At 37.8% G+C, this 14,847-nt stretch overlaps 1 protein-coding gene and 1 long non-coding RNA gene across 7 annotated transcripts in view; both read left to right on the forward strand.

Moving 5' to 3' along the window:
- TMEM182 (transmembrane protein 182) overlaps nucleotides 1–14,847 on the forward strand; it is an 85,697-nt gene that overhangs the window by 27,611 nt on the left and 43,239 nt on the right. For 2 of the 6 annotated variants that reach the window (XM_032255575.1, XM_032255574.1), the window contains exons 2-3: nucleotides 2,343–2,442; nucleotides 4,095–4,193. In XM_032255575.1, coding sequence (XP_032111466.1) covers nucleotides 2,343–2,442; nucleotides 4,095–4,193 — 199 coding nt within the window. Of the gene's footprint in view, nucleotides 1–1,775; nucleotides 2,107–2,342; nucleotides 2,443–4,094; nucleotides 4,194–14,847 lie in introns of those variants that run through there. The other 4 variants (XM_032255572.1, XM_032255570.1, XM_032255571.1 and 1 more) reach the window with 4 other exon arrangements.
- LOC116534818 lies at nucleotides 8,681–12,266 on the forward strand. Its single transcript, XR_004261883.1, has 2 exons — nucleotides 8,681–9,481; nucleotides 9,514–12,266. It is a non-coding gene; the product is annotated as an uncharacterized LOC116534818 (long non-coding RNA).

Here is a 14,847-nt window from a genome sequence, read left to right on the forward strand (position 1 = left end):
AGACTTCTCTGTAGGGTTGGGTGAGGACTGTGACTGATGAGGCATGAGATGAGGGCTACCTTCAAAATATCAGAATGTTCTGTGACACAACAGAGGACTGATTGTGCTGCACAATCTCAGAGTACAGAATAGAATAAATAATCTGCAAACTCCTAGGATGCAGCTTTTGGCAGAAAATCAGGCAGAGCTGTTATGGCATTTACTGATGTCCTTAAATGCCACAGGCTAGAAATGTCATAGCTTGATGGTGTGGGAAGTCTTATAAAAATATTTAAGCATCAGATGAGTGATCAGCTCAGATGAACCCTCAACTTAAATCCTCATAGTTAGTGATTGTGTAACATTCTATATGGCTTAGAATCTTATTCATTATTTTTCTTTTTTTTGAAAGACTTTTGCTCTTGTTGTCTTAGTGCAGTGGCGCAGTCTTGGCTCACTGCAGCCTCTACCTCCAGTGTTCAAATGTTTCCCCAGTCTCAGCCTCCTGAGTAGCTGAGATTACAGGGGTCTGCCACCATGCCCAGCTTTTTTTTTTTTTTTTTTTTTTTGCATTTTTAGTAAAGATGGGGTTTCACCACATTGGCCAGTCTGGTCTCAAACTCCTGAACTCCACTCACCTTGGCCTCCCAAAGTACTGGGATTACAGGCATGAGCTACCAACCCAGCCTTATTCATAGCTTTTGAATTCCTTCGATTGCCTATAGCTACAGCCTACCAGGGCCCTTCATCTTTATTGAGGGTATTTTTCTCCTCACAGTATCTATTGTAAAGATCTATCTCATGCCACACAAAAGAAGGGGTGAAGAAAGCTGGTAGAGTTGAGATGCCTCCTTGGAAGATTAAGTGGTCCAGATTATTGTTGAGAATATAAAAACAATAACCAAAGGAAAGATGCAAGATTTTAAATGAACACAGATACTTCGAAAAATGCTCTCCTTTGGTGTATCAGACATAAAAGCAAAACAAACAAATAAGCTGTAAAGAGTCAATACTTGAAGAAAGTGTAGATTCATTGCTATTAGGGGGTCTGTAGAGTAAAGTATGATTCATCTTTCAAGGAAGTTAGATAATTTAAAATGAAGGAAAAATAAGTAGATCAGGTTCTTTCATCTTTATTCAGGAAGTAATATATTTTTGAGACTTCCTTCATCAGTCCACTCTGGGGATAATTATTTGGAATAACTTGCATAACACTCAGGAGGCTGCTGCAGAAAGTGTTGTTTTTATGTCACCGGTGTATGCTGCATAAAAGCTGTTCTTTATACTTTCAGGAATTATGTTACCATGGACATTCTTGACCTTTTAAGTATACATCTGAATGTTTAGATTATAAACCTGAACTGTACTGTGTTATGTTAGAGTATTTGACCAAAACCTTATTTTCTACCACAAAAAAAAATGTCCAAAAGGAATTAAGTTAATTACAACTTCAATTGTATTCAAGATTGGTCTTTGTGGTTCTTTATATCTGTGATTTATATATCTTCAAAGAGTCCTAAGTACCTTTGGAATTGTAACGGACATTCTAGACTAACAGGAGCTTGTTCAGACACTTGAGATTTGGACCAGTCCTTTCAATGACTTCATAGCCATTCCATCTTCTTTCTACTTCTGTGGATTACCCAAATGCAATAATGATAATCTGAGCCAGCTCCTGATACTTCTCACTATAGTCAGTGGAAGGTCAGCTATTTTTTGATACCCAGGGGAGAACGACAGCTCCTCAATCACTTTCTTAAAATAGCCAGCAATTCTCAGCTGCTGGGCTGGAGTCCCTCCAGGGGAGAGCAAAGCGAATACAAATCTACCAGCGAGGCGTGAGCGAGAAGCCACCAAAACATGAGCTAGGGCAGCCTTCTCAAGAAAATTCTCTGGACTCAAAATTATTATTATTATTTTGTTGTTTCTGAGAAGCTAGGTGTCTTACCATTTTAAAATTTTGCGTTTAATTTAAAGGAAACCAGTGAATTGAAAATGAGACTAAATATCGCCATCTTCTTTGGGGCTCTCTTTGGTGCTTTGGGGGTTTTACTCTTTTTGGTGGCTTTTGGATCGGATTATTGGCTTCTTGCAACTGAAGTGGGGAGATGTTCAGGTGAACAGAATGTGAGTCTTTCTTCAAAATAGTGATGCACATGGTAGTTACGAAGATAGTCTTTTGTATCCTCTTGAAATCAGAGAATCGTAGTGGAGTGTCTATTTCCTCATAGAAGAGATATGTAGAAAGCTACTAAGCATCGTTATTTGGGATAAAATACATGTCTTTAAAAATTTACTGAATGTAATGATTTTGATTATATTTCTTGTATTGATGGTAAGTTACTTCATTTTGTTCTGTGCAGATAGAGAATGTCACTTTTCACCATGAAGGGTTCTTCTGGAGATGTTGGTTTAATGGGATTGTGGAAGAGAATGACTCCAATATTTGGAAGTTCTGGTATAGTAAGTACAATTTAGCTTTATTTTCCCTCTTGTCTCTAAAATAAAAATGAATAGTTTCTTACAGAGTATATATCACTTCTAGAGGACTGGATGTGAGTCATAAAATCTCAATTAGATGCTTTTAAAAGGTTCATGTAGAGATTCCTTTTCAGTAAGTAGACATGGCTATAGGAATAATTATTTTATCTTCTAGCTTAAAACAGGAGTCCAAATATTTATGGCAAAACTGAATTATCCACTGTTTCTCTGCTCCTATTTAGAATATACTAACTCTAACAAATGGAATGGATATTGTCTATAGCATTTTTTCAAGTGTCTATGCATACTGTGTTGCAAATAAATGAGATTTTTTGCTATCAGCCCTTGAAATCTCAAATGTAAAAATCCATAAATAGACATGTATTATTTCATATTCATAGCTTCATAGCTTCAAAGTTAACAGTATCTTTTTTTAAGTAATGAAACTTAATTACCAGCAATGGCAGATGAAAGCGTATATTATTTGGGCTTTAACCAAGTTTGTCAGCACTATCAAGAAATGCCTTGCCTTTGATGTTTGTGTTCTCATTGAAACTTTAAAGTTCTTTTTTAAAGTAACATAACTTTAAAAAACTATAATGCATTCCTTCAACTGTATTTTTATATTGAATTAATCTTTGAAAATCAATTTATTGAAAATAGCTAGCACTTATTTCATTGTAGTCAACAATGAAAGAACTGCTTATTAGCCTAAAGCTTATTGAAAATTGAAATTATTAGCCTTCTTATCAAAAATCAAAGTGTGGTATTTACACAATAGCCAGTATTATGGAATATTTAATAAAAATAGAAGGTCCCTGAAGACTTAAACAAGCTGGTGTTTAAGTTGGCATATATATAAGGAACAAAGTAGTGATGAAGGAGCCTTTTGAGGCAACTACTTGATAGACTATCTTACAGTGGGTTTTGGGACAGGAGAATAAGCATACAACTTGCCAGTGGAAATTATTTAGACTTTGGTAAAGGGAAGTAAGTCAAACTGTGCAAGAGGAAGATTTTACTAAAGACTTACAGAAAGAAAGAATATTTCAATATTTCTGTCCACCTTAAAGTGTACATACAAAATTTTTAAATTTTCAGACAATGTAAAAGTTCCATGTTGTGATGTTTTCAAATACTAAAAATTATTTGAATTATTAATTTGTATGACCTATCATCTGCATTCTTTCCCTAAAATAAAATGGATATAGAAGAATTTTTTTTATTAATTCGAACTAATCAAGGTTAAACTTAAGTGTATTAGATTTTTAAAACAATTATTTTTAATCCCTACTGTGTGCTAGACACTGTTAGGTACCAGAGAGCATGTGAAAATATATAGAATGTGGTATTTTAAATTGTTAGTTGATATAAAGGGCATTTTCATTTTTTCCATTGAATTATGTCATGTAGCTAGATGTTCTGGATGAATCCACCTTCCAAGTCTCATGTGCATCTTGATATGAGTTTCCTAGAAGGCTTTCCTCCTCAGAGCAATTCTCTGAATTTGTTGATGGAACCAGTAGTTTTATTTTGCTTGTGTAACCTTTGTGCTCTGTATTTCTGTTCCATTAGGGATGAATCATCACTGAGCTTTTCAATAACAAGTGCCATTGTTTTGCTATCCTTCCTAGCCAATCAGCCACCATCCAAGAACTGCACACACGCTTACCTGTCTCCGTACCCCTTCATGAGAGGCGAGCACAACTCGACCTCCTATGACTCTGCAGTTAGTAAGTACCCTTTGTTCTCAGCCTATCACTGGAAGGGTCTTATCTTTCTGAAGGATGCCCATTTCAAAATTGTTGTGTGTAATTAAAAAACAATTTAAGACCTGTAATTTCAATATTTTAATATCTATCTGTTAGATTAAAAAATGTTATTTTCAATGTGCCATTTATGATTTTAAAGAATATAACTTTGATCTAAAAATGAAGTTATTATAATTTATTAGCTGCCTATAAAAGTATTTTTAAATATGTTTCCCCGTATGAAGCTAGTAATATTTATTAAGAAGAACTATTTCTTAAGGTTTAAATGGATCTAAAACAAGTCCTACAATTGAAAATTTTGTAATATACATTGTACTTCTAAAAATTTTTGTCATCATAACACATGAGAGTATAATATGTAAATACATATAATATGTATACAATAAATATATATGATATAAATATATACTTATGCTACTATATTCATACAAAATGACTGAACTCTGTGTGTGTAATATTCCATAGGATGGGAGACAAACAGATACCATTAACTTAAAATCACATTAAAAGCATGAAATTTGTAATAACTTGCCAAGGGTTGGTACAGACTATCAATGTCAAATATACAACAAAAAAGTGTTTTTCAAAAAGAATAACTATTAATGTTCTGAATAAATTAATATTAGGGTTCTCCAGAAAAAAGAGAAACAATAGAACACATACATAAATATATATTCTATACACACAAACATGTATATACATATACATGTACACAAACAGACACACACACATACACACACACAGATTAAGAGAGAATGATTGTAAGGCCTGGTAAGTCTGAAATCTACAGAGCAATTGGCAGGCTGGAGATTCAGGTCAGAGTTGCTGTTGCAGTCTCCAGTCTGAAGGCTGGACACTCTAGTAGAATTTTTCTGCTGCAGTCTTGTACACATATACACACACACGTAGATAGAGTGAGAGAGTGATTGTAAGGCCTGATAAGTCTGAAATCTACGGAGCAATTGGCAGGCTGCAGATTCAAGTCAGACCTGCTGTTGCAGGCTCCAGTTTGAAGGCTGGAAACTCCAGTAGAATTTTTCTGCTGCAGTCTGAAAGCTGACTTTCTTCTTCCTCAAGAAACCTGTTTTTTGCTCTTTAGGTCTTCAACTGATTGGGTGAGGCCCGCCTACAGTATAGGGTAGGGGGCAATCTGCTCTACTCAAAGTCAAGGGATTATACATGCTAATTACATCTAAAAATACCTTCACAGCAATATTAAGCTGACATTTCACCCAACAACTTGGCACCATAGTCCAACCTAGTGGATATGTAACAATAACCATCACAGAACTCAACACATCTTTACATGTAACTATTTTTCATCTTTCTGTTAAATATGTAATTCCATACATTAATTTTGTTTTAGTCTTGTCAAATAATGTTGCATTTCCTTGTATCACATCATTAATAGGATACTTAACGAAGAGGGTATGCAGTCTGGATAGGGAAAGAGGTGAGCTGACCCACAGCTGTGTTTGTCCACCAGCGTTTTTGGGTTTGAAGGCTGGGGCCATTTTCCTTGAAAACATGTGTGGTATGGATGCTCCTTCCCATTAAAAACTGCAGGAGGCACCTCATTCACATTTGTCAAAACTGTTGTGTCATGTCAAATGAACTTAGAAGTATACAAGCCTACCTGTCACTAGTCAGAGAAGAGATGGATGGCATAGGAAAGAACAGGAGAGACTCTTTTGTTTTACAGAAAAATTACAAAATGATCCTCCTTCCCCAATGTTCTTACTTTTATAAATTGAGCTGAAAAGTAATACAAGGTTGACTTCCAGAACATTAGGCATTAGCATAAATATTAGTATTGTTATTATTCGTATAATGAATCCTGTGATAAGATAGGTATCGTTGGCACCATATATTTTTAAATGATCACATATTTGAAAAGCTTGCACTTCAAGGAGAGAGTGGAGAACTTAAAAAACAAAGTAACATAATCTGTGCATAATAATTATGATGGAGATGGATTGTAAATACATGTCAGAAAAATTATACCGCAATTACACTTAGAATTATTATGTAGCACTGCATTTAATTAGTGTGTCACTTTTTCGATCCAGTGTCAAAACCAAATCCAATTTTTTAAAATTATCAGATTCCTCATTCGCACACATATTGGAACTCATTTGCTTTCAGAAACTTTGTCAATCACTTTAGGTAAAAATGATTGAGATTTCCAAAAATGTATTCTATAACAGAAACAGTATACACAAGTTTCATTCATCCTTATAATAATGTATAAGGAAATTTGATACTATGTTTGTTAAATTTTGTTTTTTTGTTGTTGTTGTATTGTTTGTTTGTTTCTTTCCTGTATCTAAGAGAAAGGCATAGATTTCATTGGAAGTTTTGTACCTGACTTCTCAGTATGGTTTCCTAGTTAATGAGACTACGTATCCTTCACTGTGCTTTAGAGCCACCATTAAGTTTCATGTAGCTTCACAATTACCCGGCATTAGATCCTTGCCAGTCACCTTTGATAAGTTGAAAGTGTCATTTACAAATTCTGATGTATTGTGGCCTGGCAAATTATTGGTGAAATGGCTTTGTAGTCTCCTGAGTTTTTACAATTGCAGTTAGCCAATATTGAATTCAGTGAAAATAATATAGTGGTGTATGATTTTTCTGGAGTAACTATTTTAGAATTATAGGATACTACCAATGAAATTATCATCTTTTATAATAAGGAGATTGGGAATTAGAGAAATCATGTGACTCTGTCTTAATACAGCTGCTTATTGGCAGAGCCAGTGCAAAGAACCAAGTCTCTGGCTTCTATTTTATCTATAATCTAATACACTATGACGAATGAAAAGGCTAATTGTAGTGCTTACTATTAAAAAATATGTATTTATTTGTATTTTAACAGAAGAACAAATTAAACTTACATTGGCTCTTTCTACCTTTATATTCAACCCTGACTTGTGTGTATAATCAGGTTTAATTCAGTGTTTTCTTTCATTTAAAATAATCTTGAATACATATTCTGAAATTCAATTATCCTCAAATCTAGTTATGTGAATGATTGCCCAAGCCTAGTGAGGGTGGTTTAATTCACAGAGTTGCTTTTGAGATAGGCTTGTGTACTTTTAAGTCCATTAAACAATTCTGCTACCTTTGGAGATTTGTCAGATCTAGATTTTCTGGTTTATGTTCATATTCAGTCACAGTTTGTTTGGTATCATTTGGCAAATGATGAATTTTCAAGATAATTCAACACCAAGTGAATTAATTTTTCACTTTCTCAGTGTCCCCATAGCCTTTGATGACCCCTCTATCAGAGTGCTCATTATGCTTAACTGGAATTGTTTGTTTACCTCAGTTCCTTCATTATTTATTTGAGCTCTCCAAAGCATATTTCCTGGTAATTACTAGATGCTTAAAAATATGTCTAGAATGACTTTATGCAAAATTACAGTTACTATTTTCAGCCATAAACTAGTTTGATTTTATTTTTCCAAGTGGAAATGTTTAGCAACTCAATTGCATACTTTTAGTTTCTTCGTAAGCAGAATGCAATGAACACCATTTCATCTTTTCTTGATAAGTTGGAACAAATTTACACTTACAGGGGTGAGCTACCTGACCTTCTTTAAGGCACTCCAGCTCAGTATCTGTCCCCTTGCCGCAGGACCTGTGTATATGCCTTAACTTTCCCCAAATGCTGTTGCTGTCTCCCTTCCTCCTCCTCTGTTCCTTTTTCTGACAGAGCAGGTTTATACATCTAGCATTTTCCCAAGGAGGACTTCCTTACCTGCCCCCTACCCCACTAATACATGCACTGGGCCAGGCTCTCTTTTATAAAACTCAGTCTTTAATTGGATAATTCATAGCAAGGTTTAAATTACTTACTCATGTAATTATCTTGTTCATGTACTTTCCTTCCAGTCCAATTCTAAGCTCCATGAGAGTGGGGGTCTTATATGTTTGGCTCACTATTGTATCTACTGTAGACAAAATCTGAATGCATATTTTGGGGAGACTTCATTATTACACTATACTGTGGTTTTAGTAGTGATGCCCTAAGTCACTATTGATGTGCAGAACTTCTTTAACCATTTACTAAATGGACCTACACAACTCTTTAAGCATTTTTTTTTGGCCAGGCGTGGTGGCTCACACCTGTAATCCCAGCACTTTGGAAGGCTGAGGTGGGCAGATCACCTGAGGTCAGTTAGAGACCAGCCTGGCCAACATGGTAAAGTCTATCTCTACTAAAAACAAAATACAAAAATAGAATTAGCTGGGTGTGGTGGTACACACCTGCAATCCCAGCTACTTGGGAGGCTGAAGCATGAGAATTACTTGAACTCAGGAGGGAGAGGTTGCAGTGAGCTGAGATCTTGCTACTGCACTCCAGCCTGGGCAACAGAGCAAGCTCCATCTCAAAAACAATTTTTTTTACATGCATTTTGTAATTTTTGAACTTCCACATTATTTTTGCCTGCCAGCTGTTTTTTGCTTTTATTGTCAATGTTTATTTAGTACTATTTGCTGGTCTTTCTTCTTTTACCCTTATAAAAGTGTAAGCTGAAGTGAACAGTGTGAGGCTATAAGCAGGGAGGCAGTGAGACAAGATGTTCATTGGCAATGCATTCGGCTACAAGTAACAGACAACAAACTGTAGCTCAAAAGGTTACTTTTTTCCTACAAAAAGAGGGTCGGAAGCAGCTTCCGCAACGATGCTGCCAGGAACCCAGGCTCTGTCAACTTTTTCTTCCACCATCCTTGGAGGAAAGTCACCTTCATGCTCTTTCATCCTCTGAAAAGTGGTAGTGCTCCTAGAATTTAACAGCCAGTTTCTGCCAATATTTTATTCATCAGAACAATGCCACAGATCCCTCTGGTTGGAACGCGTTCTTTTGGGCTGTCTAACAACACAGGAAGGAAATGGAGAAAGCCTGGGAGGGAATGAAAATCAAAATCATTCAGTGAATCAATATCATCAGGGGTTGAACAAAGGTGGGACAGTAAAAACGAAAAGGAAATAAAGGATATAATTGATGTGTGAGGAGTTAACATGTAAAATTAGCAGCCAAACAAAAAAGAGGCATCAAAGATGATGAAGTTTCCCTTTTAAATAGGTGTAATTCAGTTTAAATAACATACAGTTAAAAAGAAATGTGGATACATACCTTTAAACTATAAATATTAGTGGATTTTTAATCCTTTTATATGCATATTATATTCTGTTTTAATCATCATAAGCACAAATGTCTATCTTGCTTTTCTATTTTTATGTTAGCACACATTTCCCCATGTATTTACTTAGTGACGTCTCAAATTTGAAATATGTTAGTTGCCACCTCTACATCAAAAATAATTCTATGTATGTAGCATTTTTTTATAATTTGTATTTACTCTTTGGGTTATATTTCCAGAAGTGTGAATAGTGAATCAAAACATAGGGATAGATTTTCTTTGATGTTGTTATTGTGCCATAGCATAAAATTGCTTGCCAACTGGTACTAAACTGTGAATGATTTTCAACTAAGATAATTTGGTAAGGTGGACAGAAATCTGAGAGATAAGAGGAGGGGGAATGTTTTGAAGTAGAGCATGGTGATTTACTTTGGCTTGGACATATTCAGTTCAAGTTGATGGTGGAATACCAGTTTGTAATAATTCAGCAAGTAGCTTGACGTGCAAAACTGTTTTTCCTGAAAGTCATTAATTATCACAGTTGATATTGATGAGAAATTGTAGAGGCGATTTTGATATCAAATATAATCCTTAAGGAAAACAATCATAGGAATGAAGACAGTAAAATATAAATTATTCTTAGGGGAAGAAAGGAAGAAGAAGGATAGCCCACAAATGAGGGAGAGAAAGAAGCATTAAGAAACAAGTCAATGAGCAGTCGGTGTATTTGGGAAGGAGGCAGTGGTCTTCAATGTCAAATGCAGAATGAATGGGCATGAGAAGCAAGCAGGAAGGAATTGGATTATAAGCCAATGATGCAAAAATTCTCGTGGCCCAGTAGCTCCCTCCTCACCAAGGGTTCAGCTACAGACACCCATTAAGGCTCCTTGTTCCAGACACCTACTTCTATCCTAAATCTACCTAAGACTTCCAGATCATCTGCTGTGTATCCCTTCCTGGTTCACTTCCCATTGTCTTAGATTGGACCTGAGGACTCTGTCCTCTTTACCCTGCAATGTCCTTCCTCCCTCAGGGATCCCATTCCATTTTCCTGCACATTTTGTCTCCTGAGAGCCAAACATTCCTCAGGCTTCCTTCTCCCTGCTTCTCTTCTTGCAGTAAGAGAGATCAGACAGGAGTGACTTCACAAAGGAGTAGGAACAGAATGATGGGAATGTAAAAGCACACTCTAGGATGCTTGGGGAGTGAGCAGTGCGGAAGTAGAGACCTTTTCAATCAGCCAACACTGTGGCTTGGAACACCAACAGAGCACAGCATGGCGGAGGGTACAGAGTCCTTATAAAAACAGCCACATCCACACACAACAACTTTCTTTACCATACAAGGCAAAATAAAACACAAATATGATTGTCCTTACATTTGACGGTTTGAAACAGCCTAGGAAAAATTAAGGTTTGAGTCTAGCGTTTCTATAAATATAAATACTTAAATAATTTAGGAGGCACATCAACGCATTGTAGGTATCTAATCTCATTGAGATACCCCCACCTCAGTCCCCACCCTGGTTTGCAGATTGATTACTCTGGTGTCGCTGGGTCTTATTTATCAGTGTTTTGGGTATTCGTATATGGTGATTCTGGACATTGTCCTAAATGTAGCAAATCACTCCAAATACTTCCTCTCTGTTTTAGTTAGCTAGAAAAATCTATGCACTGCAAAATTTAATGGAAAATGCAATTTAGTCTCTTTTTTCCCGTAAATGTCAAGCACTTAGATATTTGGAAATGCCTAACATCAACTTAATTTCCTGCTATTCCTTCAGACATTTGGGATCACACAGCCATGACCACAGACACAGTATTATATTACAAGAGTGGCTGCAGTTCCTGAACAACAGCTGACTCTCATATGGGACCTTAGCCCAGGCTCCATTGCATACAGGTTTGGAGCCACTCCCACGGTGGCTCACTGGGCTTCTGCATGCTCTAGCTCTTTAGGGTAGAGTTGGCTTGAAACTTCTAGGGCACAACTTCAAGGCTGTACCTAAAAATCATTTTTTTTCAGAGGGTGCCATTTTGTGTTCTGTACAATTTATTTGTGGGCTTCTCAGAATTGGTTGGCAGTTTATGTAATATCCCTGCAATAATGGGAGGCAATTACTTTCTGAAAACAAGACCTGTGATTATCCCAGCAGCATGGCCTGGATTCCCTTTGCAAAGGACAGGCTTCCACTTCCACAGAGGCTTCAAGTGATTCCTGAAAATGCCCACCACACTCAGAAGCAGAAATGTTCTCTCATGCTTGGAACTCCTGACGCAGACAGCAGGATTTCAGCCTTGGGACTATGGACACTGTGGGCCAGATGATTCTTTGTTGTGGGACTGTCCAGTGAATTGTGGGATATTTAGTAGCACCCATTGCCTCTACCCACTAGATCCCAGTTATGATAACTAAAAATATCTCCAGACATTGCCAGGCATCCTGGGTGTGGGTGGGCACAAAATCACTCTCTAATGAGAAGCACTGGAGCTGTATAGACATTTAGTCCCCAAACCTCTAACTCAGACCCAGGATCTTCTTCGAAATTATCTTCATGCTGCTTACACTGTGTGCCCAGCTCCAGGTCTAGGCCCGAATATAAACAAGAATAGCTTCCTTCTACTGCCTTCTTTGATGCAGAGTATTCAAATCCCAAAGAGCAAGGAGCTGCCTGGGCCTCTCTTATCTTGCATCGTCATTGCTTCTGCCTGAAATTTTGGACCTTTTCTTAGGAGAGAGCATCAACTAGAACCAGGGAAAAGCAATTATTGAGTGCCTGCTGTATACTGAGCACTGTTCTGGATGCTTCAGAATCAGCCCTAAATTCTTGCCCTCATGGGGCTTTCATTATAGTGGGGAGGCTAAAAATAAACAAAATTAAGTCAGTCAAGCACTTGGAAGAAAGTGAAAGATGATAAAGGTGTGTGTGTGTGGAAGGGACTTCAACACTAAGTAGGGTGACCAGGGAGGAGTCACGAACAGTTGAGGTTTGTTTTGAGGTAGACATCCCTGGGTCGAATGTGGGTTCTGTCATCCCACGAGCTGTGTTGGAAACTTCTCTGGTCCTTCTTTTGGGGACTAGACAGATGCTGCAGAGTATTTAGCACAGAGACTGGCTCGTGGTAAAGGTTCTGTGGGGGTTACAAGCTGGGCTTCTGGTCCGTGTTCATCACCTGCTGCCATCACTTTGGGTAAGAGCACTCGGGCAGGCTTCTTAATCTCCACAAACTGGTTTGTAAAAGGGAGATAAGAATAGTTTCAACCTCACATAGTTGTTTTCAAAATGAAAAGACATCATAATACCAATGCTTGGCAGAGTCGTTGCCACGTAGTTGGTATTCAGTAAATGTCAGCTATTCTTATGATGATATACCAATTTAGAGCACCAAAAATAAGACATCATTAGGGCACACAAATTCATCATAGCTTCTCCCTAGTGAAATGCTTTAAGCTCTTTGAAGGGTGTGTGTGTGTGTGTGTGTGTGTGTGTGGCCACACAAGTCATTTGGCAGACATTCCAGCAAAGAGTTAGTGCCTCATAGACATGTGTTCATTATTATCATTATCACCGTCATCCTAGTACATGGTAGTTAACATTATGCTGCCTGTGCTGACCAAGATATGCCAGTCTTTATCTGGTAGTAGTGATTAAAATTTATTCAACAAATATTTTTTGAGCACATGCTATATGCCAAACCCTTTTTTTAGGTTCTGGGGAACAGTAGTCAAAAAAGAAAAAAAAAAGATAAAAGTCCCTGCCCTCAGGGGGCTGACATTTGGGTGAGGGGAGTCAGATGAAGCAATTAACTTGGCCGATTACACAGTAGTTAGAAGATGACAAGTGCTCTGGAGAAACCTAAGACGTGGACAGGGCTGGACACTAAGCGGATGGATATAAATAAGGACTCTGAATGTGGCCAGACGAAAGCATGTCTCTGAGAAGCTGACATTGGAATGGAAACCAGAAGAAAGCGAGGGAGCAAGCCATGTGATGAGAAGAAGAATGTTCAAGACAGAGGGAACATCAGATGCGAAGGCTTAGAGGCCAGGGCATACTTGATGGGTGACAACAGAAGAGAAGGTGGATGGCTGGCGAAGAGCAAGTGAGGGGAGCATAGAAGACATGGTCAGAGAGGCAACTGGGGAGCCTGGGCTATTGTAAAGACACTGGCTCATTCCCTTTTATTTTTTTTTTCTTTGAGACAGAGTTTCATTCTTTTTACCCAGGCTGGAGTGCAATGGCGCGATCTCGGCTCACCGCAGCCTCCGCCTCCTGGGTTCAGGCAATTCTCCTGCCTCAGTCTCCTGAGTAGCTGGGATTACAGGCACGCGCCACCGTGCCCAGCTAATTTTTTGTATTTTTAGTAGAGACGGGGTTTCACCATGTTGACCAGGATGGTCTCGATCTCTTGACCTCGTGATCCGCCCGCCTCGGCCTCCCAAAGTGCTGGGATTACAGGTGTGAGCCACCGCGCCCGGCCCTCTCTTAATGAGATGAGAGGGGAAGTAAGGAATGCTTCCCATCTGACATGTTATAAAATAACCTCTCCAGCTTGTTGTATCATTAGCAGCCTATGCAAAAGCAAGGGAGCAATCAGAGAGTCCAGTTAGGAGATTTGATGTATTCCAGATGAGTAGGACCCCAGGATATAAGGAGGTAAAAATGTGTTTCATTCTAACAGAGTCCTATTAAAATTATTTAACTGCTGTAAGAGAATCTGTCAAATGGACATCACCTGGAAAAAAAAATGAAACAGCAAAAAACTGTGTATGTATGGACTACTGTGTACTTTAAAATATCAGTCCTGGATTTTTTTGTTCTTGTTATTAATTTTAGATTTTTTTCAAAACCATTTTATTTTAGAAATTTTCACATTTTCACAGAAGAGTATAAGGAACCCAAGGAACCCATATGTTATCATCACACAAATTCATTAATTATCAACATATTTATACATCTATATAAATCTATGTAAATAATCCAGACTGAATTATTTTAAAGCAAATTCCAAGCATTATGTACTTTCTATGATAAATATGTCCATATGTATCTTTACAGGTTTTACACTCTGAGGTTTTATTATTATTATTTTTTGAGATAGAGCCTTGCTCCATAGCCCAGGCTGGAGTGCAGTGGTGCGATTTTGGCTCACTGCAACCTCAGCCTCCCGGATTCAAGCAATTCTCCTGCCTCAGTCTCCCAACTAGCTGGGATTACAGGCACACATGGCACCACACCTGGCTATTTTTTTTTTTTTTTTTTTGTATTTTTAGTGGAGACGGGTTTCATCATGTTCGCCAGCCTGGTCTCAAATTCCTGACCTCAGGTGATCCATCTGCCTTGGCCTCCTAAAGTGCTGAGATTACGGTGTGAGCCATCACACCCGGCCATTTTGAAATATATACGGGTGGTTGCAAAGATAGTACAGAAGTCCCCGTGCCCACTCTCCCAGTTTCCTTCATT

Source organism: Sapajus apella, unplaced genomic scaffold, assembly GCF_009761245.1.
Source record: "Sapajus apella isolate SASKATOON/1434 unplaced genomic scaffold, GSC_monkey_1.0 scaffold89, whole genome shotgun sequence".
NCBI lineage: Eukaryota > Metazoa > Chordata > Mammalia > Primates > Cebidae > Sapajus > Sapajus apella.